The sequence below is a fragment of the Mustelus asterias genome, unplaced genomic scaffold, assembly GCF_964213995.1.
Source record: "Mustelus asterias unplaced genomic scaffold, sMusAst1.hap1.1 HAP1_SCAFFOLD_1084, whole genome shotgun sequence".
Taxonomy (NCBI): Eukaryota; Metazoa; Chordata; class Chondrichthyes; order Carcharhiniformes; family Triakidae; genus Mustelus; species Mustelus asterias.
Genome location: NW_027591029.1, coordinates 7,501 through 29,517, shown reverse-complemented (window position 1 = coordinate 29,517; position 22,017 = coordinate 7,501). Strand labels below are relative to the sequence as shown.

Sequence of the window (22,017 nt, the reverse complement as noted above, 5' to 3'; positions counted from 1 at the left end):
TCTGTGAAGGCTGCACTCAACACATCTCTTTGAAACACCTTCACACCCCGACAGCCTCCTGGCCCACCCAGAGCAAAATCCCTTCAGCCGCAGTTGATCTAATTCATCTTTATAAAAAAAAAACAAACCTGATGATTGAGGGAAGAATATGATTCCGAAATCTGGGAAACCGCCATTCCTCCTCTGTGTGTATGGCCTGATCCTCCGTGTGAACCTGAATCACTCGAACAGGCAGACAGGGCCTCGGATTAAGGTCTGATCTGCTCTCCTCCAGCCTTGCAGCGCTGAAGGTTCGCCCTGGAGTGGGACTTGAACCTGGGACTTGCTGAATCAGCAGTCAGAGTGCTACCAACTGAGTCAAGCTGCCACTGACTTCTGGGTCGTGGTTCCATACCATCAGTGTGCCAGGCATCACAAACAGGCGTGCTTAGAAAATGGCAGCTGCCATGCTGCAGGTTTTTGCTGTCACGTCTCCCTGTTTGAGAGGTCGGGGAGGGAAACGGCTGTAATCCTGTTCCGATGCTGTCCCATTCCCCATCTTACAAAAAAATCCCATTCATCAGAAGTCCTATTTTACCTCGAACCAAGTTACTGAAGCAATTTAAAATTCTCATCCTCATCTTTAAATTCCTTCCTGGCCTTGCTTCCCCATTTCTCAGTCCGAGGGCGTCCCCAGAACACTCCATTCCTGCGACTGCAGCTTCCTCCGATCATCTCACCTTGAGCCCCTTCCTCTGTAATTCGCCCCCCCCTGAACTCTGCCTTTGCCAATTCCTCCTTTAAAACTCTCCTTAATTCCCACTTCTTTGGCAAAGCATTTTGGTCACGCTTCCTAATATCCCTTCCCTCGACTTGATGTCTGTTTTCCCATCTTGCCATCTGGGAGTTTTCCAGGAAGTCTTTCGAAGTTGAAAGCCAATCGTGATATAAAAACATGCCCTTCAATTGCAATTCACAATTGGGCTGCCTTCTTCCCAACTCCTACTTATTGCTGAAACGTCTGCCTTCAACTTCGCGTTTTCAGTTCCCGGTCCCTGAAAAAAACCCAACATTTTCTGGAAATCTTTGGTAAGCCAGCACATTTTTGGCCTCGGTCGCATGTTTGGCAACATGCATATTTGATGTCAGATCTATCTAACAGCGTGCTTTACACGTTTTAAATCGTTACAGGTTTCAGACTCCGTTCCTCTTGAGAATTGTTTCAAAAGCACAAACGGTCGAAGATGGATTAATGAAATTTACGTTCCTTAGATTTCTTAATTAAAAATTGAGGTCACCTGAGGTCCCACGTCAGTCACCAGTGAGTTATGATGAGTGGCGTGAATGGAATATTGGTTGTATCCCGCAGATTTCAAGAATGTATTGTCTAAAATAATTATAGCCATATAAAGAAGAGTGTAATTATTCAGCAGTGGGTTCAGTGATGCTGCAGTGTTTTATTATGCATTAGTTCCAGTGCTTTCACTGCTGCACTCCTCCTGAGTTGAGTGATTAAAAAAACATTTAATGCATTTTCGTTTCTGGGATCTGCTTCGAGTTAAGACAGTTTTCTGTCAAATGAATTATTAAAAGATGGAATGAATCCAGGAACAGTATGGAATGATCTGATATCTGTGAATGTGTAAAGCAAACGTGTGGAGGCAGGAAACACAAGAGGAAAGTTAGTGGTTATAAAAATAAAAGCAGAAATGAAATACTTGGGTTTTTTAAAATCTCCGCCTCGGAATACTTTGCATTCAATGAGTTACATTTTTTGAAGTGTCGCTAATGTGATACGGGCAGATGTTTAAAGTTTATTTATTCGTGTCACAAGTGGCCGTCGCAGTGGCCCATGGTTAGCACTGCTGCCTCACAGTGCCAGAGACTTGGAGCGGAGGAGGTTGAGGGGAGACTTAATAGAGGTTTATAAAATGATGGAGGGGAAAGATAGAGTGGACGTTCAAAGACTGTTTCCTTGGGTGGATGGAGCTGTTACAAGGGGGCATAACTATAGGGTTCATGGTGGGAGATCTGGGAGGGCTGTCCGAGGTAGGTTCTTTACTCAGAGAGTGGTTGGGGTGTGGAATGGACTGCCTGCAGTGATCGTGGAGTCGGACACTTTAGGAACATTTAAGCGGTTATTGGATTGGCACATGGAGCACACCAGGACGATAGGGAGTGGGATAGCTTGATCTTGGTTTCAGATAAAGCTCGGCACAACATCGTGGGCCTAAGGGCCTGTTCTGTGCTGTACTGTTCTATGTTCTAGACCCGGGTTCGATCACTGTCTGTGCGGAGTCTGCACGTTCTCTCCGTGTCTACGTGGGTTCCCTCCGGGTGCTCCAGTTTCCTCCCACAGTCCGAAAGACGTGCTGGTTAAGAGCATTGGCCGTGCTAAATTCTCCCTCAGTGTACCCGAACAGGGGACTAGGGGATTTTCACAGTAACTTAATTGTAGTGTTGATGTAAGCCTACTTGTGACACTAATAAATAAACTTTTTTTAAAAAGTAGGCTGACATTAACACTGCAATGAAGTTACTGCGAAAATCCCCTATTCATGCAAGATCCCACAAACAATAAACGAGGGAAGATCATTTTTTAAAAAAAACAGAGGAAGTTGGACAATTGTGAGGGGCTTTCTGGTCCAATGCTTGAGCACTCTGCCCCAAAAACCTGCTGTGTAAAGACGGGATCTTCAAATTTGGCGTGGCTGTAACGTTTTGTGCATCCCACGCTTCTCGTGTCCCACTTTGCTGGCCATGCCTTCATCCATAGAGACTTTAGGCTTTGAAATTGCTTCCTCCAACCTCTGCTTCTCCACCTCTTTTCCAGACACTCTTTAAAATCCTGCCTCTTTTGACAAAGTGTTTTGGTCTCCCCTCTTAGTTTCTGTCTGAATATTCTTGCATGATGCACCTTTGGGCATTTTAATAGGTTTAAAGACACTGTAAATGCAAGTTGTTGCTGATTTGGGAAGTGGGGGGGGGTGGAATTTTGAGACAAGGATACAGGGACTAAATTTAGTCTTCTAATTTATTGATAGCGAGTGTTGACATGTTATTTGACAGTGGGGTAGTGTATACTCGAACATAGTTTTGAGGCAGCACAGTGCTAGCACTGCCGCCTCACAGTACCAGTGACCTGGATTTCAGTTCCTGCCTCGGGTGACTGTCTGTGTGGAGTCTGCACGTTCTCCCCGTGTCTGTGTGGGTTTCCTCCAGGTGTTCCGGTTTCCTCCCACAGTCCGAAAGATGTGCGGGTTAGATTGATTGGCCGTGCTAAATTGCCCCTTTGTGTCACAAGGATTAGCAAGGTAAATACATGGGGTTATGGGGATAGGGTCTGGGTGGGATTGCGGTTGGTGCAGGCTCGATGGGACAAACAGCCTCCTTCTGCACTGTAGAGATTCTATGATTCTATAGCTGTCCTTGCTCAGGTGATTTCTCCCAGGAGTATTGACCCCCCCCCCCCCCCCCCATATACGTTGAAATAGGTAGTAGGAACGCTACAACAGCAGCCTCATGACTAAGCTGGGTAAACAAACTCACTTGATAAATTGAGTTATCGCTGGTGATCAAGCTTGATTCCTAATCAGAAGGGTTGGAATTTGTTTCAATTATTATTTCAAGAGAATAGCTTTTGAAAAACACATCTGTAATTCCTGCCAGGAAAACAGTCAGGGTGGCCACGGAGATGAATTTAAGAGTCTCCTAACGTGTTAAAAGGTTAATCAGGAGCCAGAGAGGGACCAGAGGTAGTGAAACGCAGCCGTATGCAGTCAGGAAGTCTTTGGGAAGGATGTTTCTATTGCTCTTGGGGCTCAAGGGATATGGGGAGGAAGTGGGGGAATCAGGATATTGAATTTGATGATCGGCCATGATCAAGATGAATGGCAGAGCAGGCTCGAAGGGCTGAATGGCCTAACCCTTCTCCTAGCTTCTATGATTCTATCAGTAAGAGGATTGTCCAAGAGTTGGGACGTCTTGTTGAAGTTGTACAAGACATTGGTAAGGCCACACTTGGAATACTGTGTACAGTTCTGGTCACCCTATTATAGAAAGGATATTATTAAACTAGAAAGAGTGCAAAAAAGATTTACTGGGATGCTACCGGGACTTGATGGTTTGAGTTATAAGGAGCATAGAAGGCTGAAGAGTGATCTTGGAGAGGTCTATTAAAATAATGAGGGGCATAGATCAACTGGACAGTCAATATCTTTTCCCAAAGGTAGGGGAGTCTAAACCTAGAGGGCACAGGTTTAAGGTGAGACGGGAGAGACACAAAAGTGTCCAGAGGGGCAATGTTTTCCACACAGAGGGTGGTGAGTGTCTGCAACAAGCTGCCAGAGGTAGTAGTAGAGGCGGGTACAATTTTGTCTTTTAAAAAGCATTTAGACAGTTACATGGGTACGATGGGTATAGAGGGATATGGGCCAAATATGGGCAATTGGGATTAGCTTAGGGGTTTAAAAAAAAAGGGCGGCATGGACAAGTTGGGCTGAAAAGCCTGTTTCCATGCTGTAAACCTCTATAATTCTATGACTCTATGATGCGAGAACCCTATAGGATGATGAAAAAGAGTTGGCTGAACCATGGATAAACATAAATACTTGATTGTATGGCTATCTCCAAGTCATCACCAGGGGACAAGTCAACACGGCTCCCTTTATAATTGGTGATCATCCAAATTGGACAAGTGACTGACATCAATGAGATGGGAGCCTTAAAAGGGGCTGAAAACAATTTGCTCTTCTGTGATGGATGGAGTTTATCCTCAGGGAGAAAGTGAGACCAAGGCTGAGATTTGTGATATGTTCTTTTGGGAGAGAGCGGAGGGCTTGGCAGGCCGTGCCAGATTGGATGTCGGCTACCCTGATGTCCATTTGCAATGAGGGAGACTAAATAGACCCAGGAGATGGGAGAGGCATTAGTTTCACTGTTGTACCAGATAAAACTATGGAATCAGTTTAGCAAGGTTAAACTGCAATTCTTCTATGATTCCCTAAATAGCAGCAGCCAGTACTGGTTTAGAATGGGAAATCCTGACTGCTTGACACTTCTGGAGGAAGTGACATCCCCTGAGTGACATTCTCTTGAATTGGTGTTGGAACCTCTGCTATTTCTGAGTAGGCAACTGGGACCCATAAAGTGAGAGAGACTAAATATGTAAGTTGGTGGATCTGTGCCAGGTCTGTGAGATAAAGTACTGCACAGGGGGAAAAAGCACAGGCAACCTGAGTACTTTAAATGGTGTTGAAATAGCTGAAGTTTATTTATTTATGTCACAAGTAGGCTTACATTAACAGTGCAATGAAGTTACTGTGAAAATCCCCTAGTCGCCACCCTACGGCACCTGGCGAGAATTTAGCATGGCCAATGCACCTAACCAGCACGTCTTTCGGACTGTGGGAGGAAACCGGATCACCCGAAGGAAACCCACGCAGATATGGGGAGAACGTGCAGACTCCGCACAGACAGTCACCCCAGCCAGGAATCGAACCTGGGTCCCTAGAGCTGTGAGGCAGCAATGCTACCCATTAAACTCGGTGACAGCAGCCATAGGGATTTTGAGGAATTTTGTCTCACCTCCGAGTGAGTTATCATCATCGAATCCCTGCAGCGAAGAAGCAGGCCATTCAGCCCATCTAGTCTGCACTGACTCGCCGAAAGAGCATCCCACCCAGACCCTATCCTCCATAACCCCACATATTAACCCACTTATCTCCCTAACCTACACATCTTGGAACACTCAGGGAAATTTTGCATCGACAATCCACGTAACCTGCACTTCTTTGGAGTGTGGGAGGAAACGGGAGCACCCGGGGGAAACGTGCAGACTCTACATAGACAGTGACCCAAGCTGGGAATTGAACCCGGGTCCTTGGCACTGTGAGGCAGCAGTGCTAACCACTGTGCCAATGTGCCGCCCCCATATCTTCAATTGCTCAGCATTGAAGAAAGGTCCTGCATCGTAGTCGGCACTGGAAAGATGTGAGAGCTTTCAACAGAAGGTCATGTCACCACACAGTGTCACACGCTGATGAAAGGTGACTCGTACAACACCAGTAAAGAGCATCCCTTGGTAACCAGTCTCAATGTGGTGGGAAGTGTGAACACTTGGTCAGTGCAACTCCAGCAAGTCTGAAAGCAGCTTGCTCTGCCATGGAGAAAGCCTGCCCAGGAGGAGGAACTCAGATTGGCAGAAATATGGGCCAGTAATTAGCAGCAGATTTCCCCTGCCTGAGGAATGGCGATGACTAGCCTCCGCCCCGATGGATGGAATGATACCAATTGCATGGATTTTTGTAAAGGAAGAAGCCAACCAGTTGCATCCATTAGGTTTCAGGGTGGATTTCTTTATTTTCGTAAAGGTTTGTGTCAGTGTTAACTCTGGTGTAGGGAGAAGAAAGAAGGATGTGGGAGACGGTGTTAAAATGATCTTAGTGTTCCGCCTGAACTTGACAGTGAGCTGCCGTAGATGTGGCAAGTTTGAGGAGCAGTCTGGAAGCAACAGCATTCTCTGATAGTTTAGAAGTTTGAGCAGGTAAAGCAGCATCAAGATTTCTAAGTAGCCTCACAACAGCAGGTTAAAGTCTAACAGGTTTATTTGGTAGCACGAGCTTTTGGAGTATTGCCCCTTTATCAGCTTGTGCTACCAAGTGAACCTGTTGGATTTTAACCTGGTGTCTGTGAGACTACTTACTGTGCCTACCCCAGTCCAATGCTGGCAACTCCACATCAATATTTCTACGGGCACGGTGGTTAGCACTGCTGCCTCACAGCGCCAGGGACCCGGGTTCAATTCCCTGCTTGGGTCACTGTCTGTGCGGAGTTTGCACGTTCTCCCCGTGTCTGCGTGGGTTTCCTCCAGATGCCTCGGTTTCCTCCCACAGTCCGAAAGACGTGCTGGTTAGGTGCTTTGGCCATGCTAAATTCTCGCCAGGTGCCGTAGTGTGGCAACTAGGGGATTTTCACAGTAACTTCATTGCAGTGTTAATGTAAGCCTACTTGTGACACTAATAAATAAACTTTACTGTTTCCACATGAGTGAAATTTGATCTCCTCTGCCTCCCACTAGCGTCGTCGTGTGGCTCTATCCAGAGGCTCTTGGACCCTTGGAAGTGGAGTTGGTCTGTTTCAGGTAGGCAGCAAAGGGAGCTGCCCTTTGGTAATTTAAACTGAGCAGAAGGCAGGGCCTCTTTGCGGGGAAAACAGGAGGTTGTTGAGAGTGAAAGTATTGAATGAGAAGTTGAGACAACAAACTGGATAAACAGGAAATAGACCTTTGGTTTTTGTCAGAGGAGGAGCCTTGGAGACTGGGGCAGATGTGGTTAACTGTTGAAACCGCGCGGTTAGCTCATGTTAGACTTTAGATTGAGGCTGAGTTTGTGGTTTCAGTTGGTGTGAGTAAAATAATAACTCAGTTCTCCAAACCTTACTGAGCCGTTCCAGCGGACCAGTTGAACCACATTTGACCCAATCCATTGGATTCCCAGTCATGGGATCTTGTACCAATAGACTGTGTCGATTTCCACTTTGAAACAGACTGCTTACCCCCGCCCCTTGGACCTTTTTGACCGCATTGGTGGTACAGATCCTTGCGGTGTAGTTACAAAGATTTACTGTCCTCCCAGAATGTAGCTGAGACACTTCCTGTATGCTTCAGTTAAAAGTTCTTTCAGAGACTGTCTTATGTGGTTTCTTTACTCTATTTCTGAGCAAAGCTGATGTTGTTATTTGTGGTGATCATCTTGCTTGAAGATCTGGGCGGCGGTGTATCATGCCTGTGATGTTGTACAGCTTGAATGTGACCCACTTGCTCTGTCAGCGTTGAGCTAGACTGTAATACTGGTCTTGGTCTGTAAGCTTTTGAATTTATGACTGTTATAGTGTGGGGCTCCCTACCCTGTCATCCACTGACAGACAGCAAGCATCTTTAATGTGCTTAAAAGGTTAAAATGCTGCATGGGCGGCACAGTGGTCAGCACTGCTGCCTCACAGTGCCAAGGACCCGGGTTCGATTCCCGGCTTGGGTCACTGTCTATGTGGAGTTTGCACGTTCTCCCCGTGTCTGCGTGGGTTTCCTCCGGGTGCTCCGGTTTCCCCCCGCAGTCCGAAAGACGTGCTGGTTAGGAGCATTGGCCATGCTAAATTCTCCCTCGGTGTACCCCAACAGGCACCAGAGTGTGAAAAACCAGGGGATTTTCACAGTAACTTCATTGCAGTGTTAATGTAAGTCTACTTGTGACGCTAATAAATAAACTTAAACTTAAAAATTAACTACACAAGGAGCCACCATCAGTTAGGACACAATCTTACACAGGATGAAACTTTAGTGTCGGCCTGCATTTGGGCAGCACGGTGGCACAGCGGGTTTGCACTGCTGCCTCACAGCGCCAGGGACCCGGGTTCGATTCCTGGCTCAGGTCACTGTCTGTGTGGAGTCTGCATTTCCTCCCCATTTCCGCATGGGTTTCCTCCGGGTGCTCCGGTTTCCTCCCACAGTCCAAAGATGTGTGGGTTAGGTGGATTGGCCATACTAAGTTGACCCTTAGTGTCAGGGGGGATTAGTAGGATAAATGGGGTTATGGGGATAGGGCTGGGTGGGATTGTGGTCGGTTCAGACTCGATGGGCCAAATGGCCTCCTTCTGCACTGTAGAGATTCTTAGGTTTTTTTTTTGTCCCTGTTATGTCATGCTGCTCTATTGTACAGAAGAAGGTGAACAATTCTGTATCTGACCTTCCCAGATAACTTCATGTTCTGAGAGATCCAATACCAGGATCTGTTACTGTGTGGGACCCTGTGTTATTCTGGATTAATCCATGGATGTGCAAAATGGCAGTGGTCAGATGATCTGCGAAATAAACTGTCAAGAGGGTCACGGGGTCGTGATTCCGTTTCCGGGTTCAGCTGACCATTTTGTTGTTGTACTTGTGACATCTGTTCTGCCCCGTCGAAGCAACACTTATATAGTATCTTCAGCATTGCCCCAAGATTCTCAGCAGCCAGCCACGCATTTTGAAAGTGTAGACACTGTTGTAATGTAGGAAATGTGGGCAACCTGTGATCCACCAGCAAAAACGACCACATCCTGTGCACCATCTGCAGATATTACCGCACTCCCACAGACTGCCTGAAGATATTGCAGAGCTCTTGGGCTTGTCGTGTCTGAGCTGTCTGAAAGAATGCCATTTTTGACCCACGCTCATGCCATGACCGTCAAATTTTTATTCTTGCAGCTGAATATTAAATAAACCACAAGCAAGCTGCGGAATTGTGAAATAATATTCATAAAATCAATGCCCCCCCCCCGGTTTGTATTTTTAGGACCTATTGAATTTCCGACAGGATTAGTTCGATTGTGAAGGTTGCTGAAGTGTAGTTTGTCAATGGAGAAAGTGAGTGAAGTGTAGTGTTTCCGTTTGCAGCTTTCTGAGACAAGAAGCCAGTCTGTGACCACTTCAATAACAGCAAAGTATCTGAGCCTGCCTTACTGTTATGGTACTCGAGCACAAACCCCAACGTGTTATGAAGCCTGACTGGAGCCCAACAGTTTCTCTGTTTTGGCGCCAGTGTGAGGTTCGGCTGTTTCACTCCAGGTGATTCTATTGACACACTAGGAAGCTTTTATCAATACAAACTTTATTTAACAATACAGTTTAACTATAACACATGCATTAGCTTAACTTTTACCAGCTGAAATACTTAAACGTGACAAGGTGCAGCTCTTAACTGCTAACCTATCACTATTTCTCTTATAGACTTAAACTCCTCTTCAAAATCAGTTAGCAAATCCCCCCCAGGGAGTGCTTGTACTTGTTAACAGTCCTAGAACCTTCAAACACCTCTGGAGAGAGGGGGAGAGAGACAGGAGAGAGGGGGAGAGAGACAGAGACACCAATCTTCTGATATCCCCAAACAGCAATTTCCAGAGAGAGACAGACACGTCTTGCTTCTTTCAGGATTAGGCAGAAACTGACTGTTTTAAAATCATAGAGAACTGTGTGTTTTCCCTGCAAACTTGGCTCCGCCCATTCACATGACTGCTGGTGTCAATCAACCTATTTAAAACCCTACTCTGAAACCCCAGGGGAAAACCAAAATAAACAAAAATGCATTAACTCAGATTAGAACAAACACACACCTAGCTAAAATCGACCACCAGTCCGCATTCTCAGCATGAGTTGCCTGGTGCAGACAAATCGGCACCGTGTAAAACAGCTGAATTTTAAACAGATCCTTTGCAAGAAACATGATAAAAATATATTTCTTAAAGGCACAGTATCATCACACTTATGAAGTTGTCAGCTGTGGCTCATTTTGTAGCGCTATTGCCTCTGAGTCACCAGGTTTGGGTTCAAGCCCAAGTGCTGCACTGTTGGAGGTGCTGTTTTTCAGATGAGACTTTAACCTGAGCCCTTGCCTGGCCTGTCAGGTGGCTGTACATGTTCCCATGGCATTAGTTTAAAAGCAGGGGGTTTTCCTCAATTAATATCACTAAAACGTATCATCTGATTACTGTCACATTGCTGTCTGTGGGAGCTTGCTGTGCGCAAGTGGGCTACACAGTGACTACACTTCATGAAGTGCTTCATTGGCTGCGAAGCACTTTGAGACATTCAGTGGCCGTGACAGGTGCCAAATAAATGCAAGTCTGTCTGTGTTCTTGCATAAAGGGGATTGTAATCGGAGGGTATCTGAGACCTTTGGAGCTAATTCCAATCCATTGGAAGACGTCATTCCACCCCACTTCGCAGGGAACACTTCAGACACTCCTCGAAACCCAGCATCTGTTTCAAAGAACAAAGAGAAGTACAACACAGGAACAGGCCCTTCGGCCCTCCAAGCCTGTGCCGATCATGATGCCCTAACTAAACTAAACTAAAAGAAAACTTTCTGCCCTTACTCGGTCCGTATCCCTCTATTCCCTCCCTATTCATGTACCCATCCAGATGTCTCTTCAAATGTTTCATGTTTCCTCTTCAAGCTAACCCATTTTCCTCCTCGCCACCCACTGTTGCATTGAAGGATATGTTTGAGATGTGATTCCCACTTGCTCCCTTTCTCGTCCTTCCCTTTTACTTTGCAAGCAGGCAGCCCAGTTGTGACACGCCTCGAGTCGTCATGTCTTTCCCGACTCCCCATGGATCTTACAATGAAAGATTATGATTCATGTCACTCGGTACAATCTCTGTAGAGATCAGTAATGGTTTAAAGAGAAATTTGAACTTGTCGTTATTTGCTGAAAGAACAACACACAGGGTTTTGCGTTTTAAAGCTTTTACTGTATCAAATGACTAAAAAAAAACACTTTTAACTAAGCTCTGTTTTCTTTCCGTCGGCAATTTGCTTATTAAACTGCTAAACCAAATTTACACCATTCTACTTTTAATGATGACCCCAAATTCGTAATGTTACTTGGTCTCTCGAGTAAACATCCAATTCTCCTGGAAGCAATCCAAAGTAAGCAGTGTTCCAAATGCTTTACTTCTGTTCTTTTCCTTTCCCAATACTATCTTCCACAATAAGAGTTTTCCCAAGGGCTCTCCCTTTAGCTCCAGTTTGATGAACCCTTCCTTAACTCCTCACAAACCAAGTCTTTAAACTGAGCACGAACACCCACCCATATTCCATGTGGTGAATGATAGGGTCAACATTTTCTCTGCTTAAGGTGCAGATCTGATTAACATTCTCCTGGCAACCCACCTCTCAGTTGGCTGCAGACTACCGCAAGACCAAACTGCAACTCCAGAAGCTGTCTGTCTGTAATATGCTTGGGTTTATCAGGAAGCCTGTAACCTGATCTCAAAATGGCTTCTTCTATCCCCTTCTCCGTGGCAACAAGAAACATAGTAGCTTTGTATCAAGTAGAAGCCAGTCAGCTATCTCTGATCACAATGACCTTTCAACTTGGAAACAAAGGGACAATGTTTACAACTTGATATTGATAACTCCTTTCTGGACCTTAAGCTGGTTGTGTTTGCATTGTGGAGTTAGAAATAAGCTGACTTTGTTCTCGAGTGTAAATATCTCGCATGTGCCACTCAATAAACCTGCTCGCGACAGTCTATTGCCAACGAGAAGCGGAGGTGAGCGTACCACTAGAACATCATCTTATCACAGAAATACTCTTCCTCAGCCACACAGGACATCGAGATGACCTACACAACGATGAAAGAAGCGACAAGTTTGTCCACTCGGCAAGAAACAATTTAAAATATCAGCGACCATCGCTCAATGCAACAGCTGAACCGGCCATCAAGGTGGAATGGAAGGAAAGAACAAAAGCTCGATCTCCAGACTGACAGGAAGAACCCACGATGGCAGAGCCTATCTTTCCTCTCCAGAACTGTGAACAAGACGTGGAAAGGTTAGAAGGCCTCAAGACCACCTGAACCTCTAACTTCAAGGACTTGAAAGGAGGGATATGGGGTAGTGAGAATGTATTAATAGTAACAACAATGGAGAGGTAACAATGTCCAACATAAAGTAAACCAGTAAATTCAATGTGTTTCTCTCTCCCGCCCTCCTCCCTCTCTCTCTCCCACCCTCCCCCCACTCTCTCTCCCACCCTCCCCCCACTCTCTCCCGCCCTCCCCCACTCTCTCTCTCCCACCCTCCCCCACTCTCTCTCTCCCACCCTCCCCCACTCTCTCTCTCCCACCCTCCCCCACTCTCTCTCTCCCACCCTCCCCCACTCTCTCTCTCCCACCCTCCCCCACTCTCTCTCTCCCACCCTCCCCCACTCTCTCTCTCCCACCCTCCCCCACTCTCTCTCTCCCACCCTCCCCCACTCTCTCTCTCCCACCCTCCCCCACTCTCTCTCTCCCACCCTCCCCCACTCTCTCTCTCCCACCCTCCCCCACTCTCTCTCTCCCACCCTCCCCCACTCTCTCTCTCCCACCCTCCCCCACTCTCTCTCTCCCACCCTCCCCCACTCTCTCTCTCCCACCCTCCCCCACTCTCTCTCTCCCACCCTCCCCCACACTCTCTCTCCCACCCTCCCCCACTCTCTCTCTCCCACCCTCCCCCACTCTCTCTCTCCCACCCTCCCCCACTCTCTCTCTCCCACCCTCCCCCACTCTCTCCCGCCCTCCCCTACTCTCTTGCGCTCTCCCGCCCTCCCCCACTCTTTCTCTCCCACCCTCCCCCACTCTCTCTCACTCTCTCTCCCACCCTCCCCCCACTCTCTCCCGCCCTCCCCCACTCTCTCTCTCCCGCCCTCCCCCACTCTCTCTCTCTCTCCCGCCCTCCCCCACTCTCTCTCTCTCTCTCCCGCCCTCCCCCACTCTCTCTCTCTCCCTCCCCCACTCTCTCTCTCTCCCTCCCCCACTCTCTCTCTCTCCCTCCCCCACTCTCTCTCTCTCTCCCGCCCTTCCCTGCTCTCTCTCTCTCTCTCCCGCCCTCCCCCACTCTCTCTCTCCCGCCCTCCCCCACTCTCTCTCTCTCTCCCGCCCTCCCCCACTCTCTCTCTCTCTCCCGCCCTCCCCCACTCTCTCTCTCCCGCCCTCCCCCACTCTCTCTCTCCCGCCCTCCCCCACTCTCTCTCTCCCGCCCTCCCCCACTCTCTCTCTCCCGCCCTCCCCCACTCTCTCTCTCCCGCCCTCCCCCACTCTCTCTCTCCCGCCCTCCCCCACTCTCTCTCTCCCGCCCTCCCCCACTCTCTCTCTCCCGCCCTCCCCCACTCTCTCTCTCCCGCCCTCCCCCACTCTCTCTCTCCCGCCCTCCCCCACTCTCTCTCTCCCGCCCTCCCCCACTCTCTCTCTCCCGCCCTCCCCCACTCTCTCTCTCTTCCGCCCTCCCCCTCTCTCTCTCTCCCGCCCTCCCCCACTCTCTCTCTCCCTCCCCCACTCTCTCTCTCTCCCTCCCCCACTCTCTCTCTCTGCCTCCCCCACTCTCTCTCTCTGCCTCCCCCACTCTCTCTCTCTCTCCCGCCCTCCCCCACTCTATCTCTCCCGCCCTCCCCCACTCTCTCTCTCTCCTGCCCTCCCCCACTCTCTCGCTCTCTCCCGCCCTCCCCCACTCGCTCTCTCCCGCCCTCCCCCACTCTCTCTCTCCCGCCCTCCCCCACTCTCTCTCTCTCCCGCCCTCCCCCACTCTCTCTCTCTCCCGCCCTCCTTCACTCGCTCCCTCTCTCGCTTTCTCTCGCCTCCCCCCCTCTCGCTTTCTCTCGCTCCCTCTCGCTCTCGCTTTATCTCGCCCCCTCTCTCTCTCGCTTTCTCTCGCCCCCCCCCCTCTCTCTCGCCCCCTCCTCTCGCTTTCTCTCACTCTCCCTCTCTCGCTTTCTCTCGCCCCCTCCTCTCGCTTTCTCTCACTCCCTCTCTCTCGCTTTCTCTCGCCCCCCCCCCTCCTCTCTCTCGCTTTCTCTCTCTCTCTCTCTCTATGATGAGAAAGCAAAAGGAAGCTGCAGTGAGACGTTTGAGCTGGCAGCTGGGAACTATATCGCCTGAACCTCGTGCAGCTAATTGTTCACAGCAGAATGCTGATGATCACGTGACCAGTTGTTCAGATGAGCCAGAGAAGCAATTGAATTTTCAGCACAGCCGGGGTGGTGGCGGGAAGGGGGTTGTACTGCACCACAAGGGAAACGTTTTTCAGAAGGCTTTTACATTGAAAGGTTTTCATGAATGAATGGAAATGATATCATGGCGAGGTTCCTGTTCCGTGTGTCTACTCCTGCAGTAGACTGTATTTATCAGCACCATTTTGAAATGGTAAGGTTTTCAAAATGGTGGGCATTTCTGTGTAGCAACCCTTCCACACACGAGTCTGTTCATCATCAATGAAACATCAAACAACAAAACTTATGTCTTTGTATCAAGTGGGGGAAAGTACTTTGACGAAGCCCAGTGCCTGTTACTGTGAATGATATTGTTCAGATATTCCTGTGATCCAGTCAGATTTCTCTGTGTGCTATTTGAAAAGGGTCGCAGGTACAAACCCAGGGTGCTAGCACCCTGAGCTGCAGTCCTTCTTCCTATCTTAGCATTTCATTTGAATTCTGTGAGCCCAGTATCTGGGCACAGCTCCTGATGTCTATGCTGCTGGACCATGTTTTTGTTACCCTGGTATTGATTCTCTCTTCGAGTCTCTTTCTAATCAGTGGATACAACAGAAGCACCAGGAGTTGGTTTCCAATCACTGGACGCTTAGAATCCACACTAGTAGGAGTCTGTATGTTCCCACAACAGTGCAGTGCAGGTGAAAAACCATAGAATCCCTACAGTGCAGAGAGAGGCCATTCAGCCCATTGTGTCTGCACCGGTACCCGATGGAGCATGCTACCCAGACCCTAGCCCCATAACCTCGCGTATTTAATCCACTAATTCCCCCTAACCTACACGTCTTGGAACACCTAAGAGACAATTTATCATTGGCCAAGCAACCTAACCTGCACATCTTTGGACTGTGGGAGGAAACCGGAGCACCCGGAGGAAACCCACGCAGACACGGGGAGAACGTGCAGACTCCAACACAAACAGTGACCCAAGCCGGGAATCGAACCCGGGTCCCTGGCGCTGTGAGGCAGCAATGCTAACCGCTGAGCCACCGTGCCGGTGGATTGTTCATGTATAAAATGCATTGTGGAGCCCAAACCAGCTGATTCGTTTATTCTGGTGAAGTGTTGATGTGCTGCAGTGATGAGGTCTAGTTGCTGTATGTGAGGTTCAGCAGTTACCTTCGAATGAGGTGAAGTGTCCAGGACAGCTCGGAGTGCGGCCTCACTTTCTCTCGTGGTTCTGCGATATTGCAGAATGAGAGTGAGCAGGGAATGAGTGATTTGCTTTGTGAGATCGACGTCAGGGATCTCAGTGAACAGGAATTAAGCATTCTTTTTCTCAGCTGCTTAGCAGGTGTGATTACTGTCTATTTACTGCTGCATCTTCAAATAGAAATTCTTTGAAGCTTTTAAGGCTACAGTTTTATGGCCGTGCTGTTTGCCTTTCCCTAGTTAGTTGTGTTTAAACAGCAACAGGTCTGTCACACTAGCTTACCTGATTCTAACTAACCTGGAAAATGTGATAGGTCCCTCCAAGTTGTGATCATGCTGCTGTCTTCACAGGTCTGGCACAGTTGAGATTCGCTGAGGCATACAGCTTTGAGAGTTTATGAGGAACATATCATGGGTTCGAACCTATGGACACCTGTCTTGTGCAGTTTGAAAGCTCCTGGGATTGATGGAAAATACCTTCTAGGAAGAGATTGGAGATTTCCTCTCCTTGTATCTTTCCCCCCCATGTTAATATTTGCCCCGTTCCATTTTAAACGCTGCCCCAATCCGTACCTCCAGAATTATTTTTAGCAAACAATGCCATCTTCCAACAATTTTTCTGATGGAGGAAAAAAAACTAACATATTGAAATCAATTTTCAAATCTCAATATAATCCCTGGCTTTTTTTCATTATTGTTGTCTTAAACCACCCTCACCTCTGATACTGTGTGAGGACTAAAGGGACTAGTCACAAAAATCGAGACCACCCATTCAGCTTCTTCTACTGCTTCCCTTCCCTCCCCTTAGCCTGTTGGGATTTCCCCAAATGTACCCCACTGTCCCGTTCTCAATTTTATCCCATTCCTGTAATGGGCTCTCAGACCGTACTTTTGTTCAGGCAATCCTATTCTAACCCAGCTGGTGAGCATTCAGCTTCCCATCCTGGGCCCCGTTTTAACTGATATTAACGGTTCCCTCCTCTTGGGGCTATTCCATTACCCCCCCACCCCCCCCAAACATCTGCTGTTGTCACATCTCACCTCAGAAATGCTAGCTGTGATCCCTCTGTCTTTGCGAACTCTCTCCCTATCTCCAACTGCCTTTACCTCTCCAGAATTGCCATTTCCCAAATCTGTGCCCACCATTGCCACAGTTCCGTGTTGAACTCTCCCATCAGGTTTCTGGCTACATTACTGAGCCTGTCTTATAAAAGTCACTGGAGTCATAGAGGTTTACAGCATGGAAACAGGCCCTTCGGCCCAACTTGTCCGTGCCGCCCAGTTTTTACCACTAAGCGAATCTCAATTGCCCACATTTGGCTCATCATATCTCTCCATACCCATCTTACCCATGTAACTGTCTAAATGCTTTTTAAAAGACAAAATTGTACCCACCTCTACTACTGCCTGAATGAGGTTCTTTGTGACTGTGGCCATGATAAACTATCCTGCTCGACCCATCTGCAGCCTTCGATACAGTTGACCTTGCCATCCTCCATCAACCAGCTGACCTTGGTGACTATCTTATCTAATTTAGGGGGAGGCGCTGGTGTAGTGGTAATGTCACTGGACGAGTAATCCAAAGACCCAGGATAATGCTTTGAGGACCCAGTTTCGAATCCCACCACAGCAAATGGTGAAATTTGAATTCAATTAAAAGTCTATTGATGACCATGAAACCATTGTCGATTGTCGTAAAAACTCATGTGGTTCACTAAGGTCCTTCAAGGAAGGGGGCTAGCTGGGGTAAATACATGGGGTTATGGGGATAGGGCCTGGGTGGGATTGTGGTTGGTGCAGACTCAATGGGCTGAATGGCCTCCTTCTGCACTGTAGGATTCCATGAAGGAAATCCTTATCTGGCCTACACGTGGTTGACTCTGAAACGCCCTCAGGGATGGGCAATAAATGCTGGCCCAGCCAGCGACACTCACCCCATGAACGAATAAAAAAAAATTGAATTGTGGCCAGGCAATTGCCTTCAATGGCTGCCCCTCCCATTCCAATACTTTTCTCTGGACTCCATCAAGGACCTGTGTTTGGTTCCCTTCCATTATCTACGTGCTATCCCTTGGTCGTATCATCCGAAATCCAGGTTGCACATGCTGACACTCTGATCGTACTTTCGCGCCAGCGCCCCCGCCCCCCAGTGTCTCTGATTGTCATGCTGTTCATCCGCTATCGACTGAGTAGAAATTTCTTCCACTGAGCATTGTGAAGATTGAAGCCATTTTCTTTGGTCTCCATCATAAACTCTGTTCCCTGCCCACTGATTCCATCTCTGGCACAGTCTCTAATTGAGGTTTTGTTCTTTCATGGCATGTGAGTGTCACTGGCTGGAACAGCGTTGATTTCCCCAAACCTGATTGCCCTTGCGAAAGTGGTGATGAGGTGCCACCTTGAACCGCTGCAGTCCATGTGGTGTTGGTACACCCACAGTGCTGTTAGGGAGTTCAAGGATATTTAATCCAGAAGCAGTGAAGGAACAATGATGTATTTCCAAGTTAGGATGGTGAGTGACTTGGAGGGGAACTTGCATGTGGTGGCGTTCCCATGTGTCTGCTGTCCTTGCCCTTCTAGATAGTAGTGGTCATGGTTTTGGAAGATGTGTTGCCTAAGGAGCCTTGGTGAGTTGCTGCAATGCATCTTGTAGATCCACGGCTGCTAATGTGCGTCCGTGGTGGAGGTGATGAATGAAGTGTCAGTCAAGTGTGCTGGTTTGTCCTGGATAGTCGAGCTTCTACAGTTGTTGGAGCTGCACTCATCCAGGCAAGTGGAGGGTATTCCATCCCACTCCTGACTTGTGCCTTGTAGATGGTGGACAGGTGCTGGAGAGTCAGGAGGTGAGTTACTCTCCATAGAATTTCCAACTTCTGACCTGCTCTTGTAGCCACAGTATTTATATGGTTAGTCCGGTTCAGTTTCTGCTCAATGGTAACCCCCTAGATGTTGATAGTGGGGAATTTAGCGATGGTAATACCATTGAATGTCAAGGGAGATGGTCGGATCCTCTCTTGTTGGAGATGGTCATTTCCTGACACTGGTGAGGCACAGTTATTACTTTCCACTCATCAGCCGAAACCTCGATATTGTCCAGGTCTTGCTGCATTTGGATATGGGCTGCTTCAGTACCTGAGGAGTCGCGAATGGTGCTGAATATTGTGCAATCATCGGTCATTGCAGCCTTGAGAAATGGGGCCAACTTGTGCACAGCAAGATCCCGCGATCAGTCGTGAGATAGTGACCAAATCATCTTTTGATTGCTCTTGGTCTGAGGGATAATTACTGGCGAGGACATCAGGGAGAAGTCGCGTGATCTTTTCTGAATGATGCTGCGAATGGCACCGTAACAACCTCGTAAACACTCTGCTGCCAGCCCTGACATGGAGCTGTGGAAGTTTCCACTGCTCCTGAGGCCATTCAGCCCATTGATTTTGTATCAGTGCTTTGCTAAAACAATCCAAGGACAATGCTGCTGTCCTGCTCTCGCCCCACAGCACCTGCTTCAAATGCTGAAACAAAAAGAGAAAATGCTGGAAAATCGCAGCAGGTCTGGCAGCTGAGATTTTCCAGCATTTTTTCTTTTGGTTTGAGATTCGAGCATCCGCAGTAAAATCCTTTGCTCGAAATGCTGTTGGCTCTTACCACTTTCTAAACTGGGGAATTGAAACTGGAAATGGGTCGTTTCCTTTTTGAATTCAAATGCAATCAAGCTTTTATGAATAAAAAACTGAGAAACAATAAGGTTGACACTGAATGACTTTGCAGCCCTGAGTGTGTGGGACAGCAGTGTGTGTGTGGGGGGGGGGGCAGTGTGTGTGTGTGGGGGGACAGCAGTGTGTGTGTGTGGGGGGGCAGCGTGTGTGTGTGTGGGGGGGGCGGTGTGTGTGTGTGTGGGGGGGGCGGTGTGTGTGTGTGGGGGGGGCGGTGTGTGTGTGTGGGGGGGGGGGGCAGTGTGTGTGGGGGGGCAGTGTGTGTGTGTGTGGGGGGGCAGTGTGTGTGTGTGTGTGTGTGGGGGGGGCAGTGTGTGTGTGTGGGGGGGGCAGTGTGTGTGTCTGTGTGTGGGGGGGGCAGTGTGCGTGTGTGGGGGGGGGGGCAGTGTGTGTGTGTGTGGGGGGGGGGGCAGTGTGTGTGTGTGTGTGGGGGGGGGCAGTGTGTGTGTGTGTGGGGGGGCAGTGTGTGTGTGTGGGGGGGGCAGTGTGTGTGTGTGGGGGGGGCAGTGTGTGTGTGTGGGGGGGGCAGTGTGTGTGTGTGGGGGGGGGGCAGTGTGTGTGTGTGGGGGGGGGCAGTGTGTGTGTGTGGGGGGGGGGGCAGTGTGTGTGTGTGGGGGGGGGGGGCAGTGTGTGTGTGTGGGGGAGGGGGCAGTGTGTGTGTGTGGGGGGGGGCAGTGTGTGTGGGGGGGGGCAGTGTGTGTGTGTGTGGGGGGGCAGTGTGTGTGTGTGTGTGTGCGTGGGGGGGGGGCAGTGTGTGTGTGTGTGGGGGGGCAGTGTGTGGGGGACAGCTGTGTGTGTGTGTGTGTGTGTGTGGGCAGTGTGTGTGAGGGGGGCAGTTGTGTGTGTGAGGGGGGCAGTGTGTGTGAGGGGGGCAATGTGTGTGTGAGGGGGGCAGTGTGTGTGTGAGGGGGGCAGTGTGTGTTTGAGGGGGCAGTGTGTGTGTGAGGGGGGCAGTGTGTGTGTGAGGGGGGCAGTGTGTGTGTGAGGGGGGCAGTGTGTGTGTGAGGGGGGCAGTGTGTGTGTGAGGGGGGGCAGTGTGTGTGTGAGGGGGGCAGTGTGTGTGTGTGGGGGGGGCAGTGTGTGTGGGGGGGGGGCAGTGTGTGTGGGGGGGGCAGTGTGTGGGGGGAGCAGTGTGTGTGGGGGGGGGCACTGTGTGTGTGGGACAGCAGTGTGTGTGTGTGTGTGGGGGGGCAGTGTGTGTGTGTGTGTGTGTGGGGGGGGGCAGTGTGTGTGTGTGGGGGGGCAGTGTGTGTGTGTGGGGGGGCAGTCTGTGTGTGGGGGGGGCAGTGTGTGTGTGGGGGGGGGCAGTGTGTGTGTGTGTGGGGGGGGCAGTGTGTGTGTGTGGGGGGGGCAGTGTGTGTGTGGGAGGGCAGTGTGTGTGTGTGGGGGGGGCAGTGTGTGTGTGTGGGGGGGGCAGTGTGTGTGTGTGTGGGGGGGGCAGTGTGTGTGTGTGTGGGGGGGGCAGTGTGTGTGTGTGTGGGGGGGGCAGTGTGTGTGTGTGTGGGGGGGGCAGTGTGTGTGTGTGTGGTGGGGCAGTGTGTGTGTGTGTGGGGGGGCAGTGTGTGTGTGTGTGGGGGGGCAGTGTGTGTGTGTGGGGGGGGCAGTGTGTGGGGGGGGGGCAGTGTGTGTGGGGGGGCAGTGTGTGTGTGGGGGGGGCAGTGTGTGTGTGTGGGGGGGGCAGTGTGTGTGTGTGGGGGGGGCAGTGTGTGTGTGTGTGTGTGGGGGAGGGCAGTGTGTGTGTGGGGGGGGGGCAGTGTGTGTGTGTGTGTGTGGGGGGGCAGTGTGTGTGTGGGGGGGGCAGTGTGTGTGTGTGGGGGGGGGCAGTGTGTGTGTGGGGGGGGCAGTGTGTGTGTGTGTGGGGGGGGGCAGTGTGTGTGTGTGGGGGGGGCAGTGTGTGTGTGTGTGTGTGGGGGGGGCAGTGTGTGTGGGGGGGGCAGTGTGTGTGTGTGTGTGGGGGGGGCAGTGAGTGTGTGTGTGTGGGGGGGGGGCAGTGAGTGTGTGTGTGTGTGTGGGGGGGCAGTGTGTGTGTTTGGCAGTGTGTGTGTGTGTGGGGGTGGCAGTGTGTGTGTGTGGGGGTGGCAGTGTGTGTGTGTGGCAGTGTGTGTGTGTGTGTGTGGCAGTGTGTGTGTGTGTGTGGCAGTGTGTGTGTGTGTGTGTGTGTGTGGCAGTGTGTGTGTGTGTGTGTGGGGGTGGCAGTGTGTGTGTGTGGGGGTGGCAGTGTGTGTGTGTGGGGGGGGCAGTGTGTGTGTGTGTGGGGCAGTGTGTGTGTGTGTGGGGCAGTGTGTGTGTGTGTGTGGGGGGGGCAGTGTGTGTGTGTGTGTCGGGGGGGCAGTGTGTGTGTCGGGGGGGCAGTGTGTGTGTCGGGGGGCAGTGTGTGTGTGTGTGTGGGGGGGGGCAGTGTGTCGGGGGGGCAGTGTGTGTGTGTGTCGGGGGGGCAGTGTGTGTGTGTGGGGGGGGGCAGTGTGTGGGGGGGGGCAGTGTGTGTGGGGGGCAGTGTGTGTGTGTCGGGGGGGCAGTGTGTGTGTGTGTGTCGGGGGGGGCAGTGTGTGTGTGTGTGGTGTGGGGGAGGCAGTGTGTGTGTGTGTGTGTTGGGGGGGCAGTGTGTGTGTGT

The 22,017-nt window shown here is 50.1% G+C and overlaps 1 protein-coding gene across 1 annotated transcript in view; it reads left to right on the top strand.

Moving 5' to 3' along the window:
- LOC144487840 (zinc finger protein 609-like) overlaps positions 1–12,592 on the top strand; it is a 61,141-nt gene extending 48,549 nt beyond the window's left edge. The window contains exon 3 of the mRNA XM_078205914.1: positions 12,121–12,592. Within this exon, the coding sequence (XP_078062040.1) occupies positions 12,121–12,141 (21 nt within the window). The 3' untranslated portion in view covers positions 12,142–12,592. The remainder of the gene's footprint in view (positions 1–12,120) is intronic.
- Positions 12,593–22,017: the final 9,425 nt, after the last annotated feature.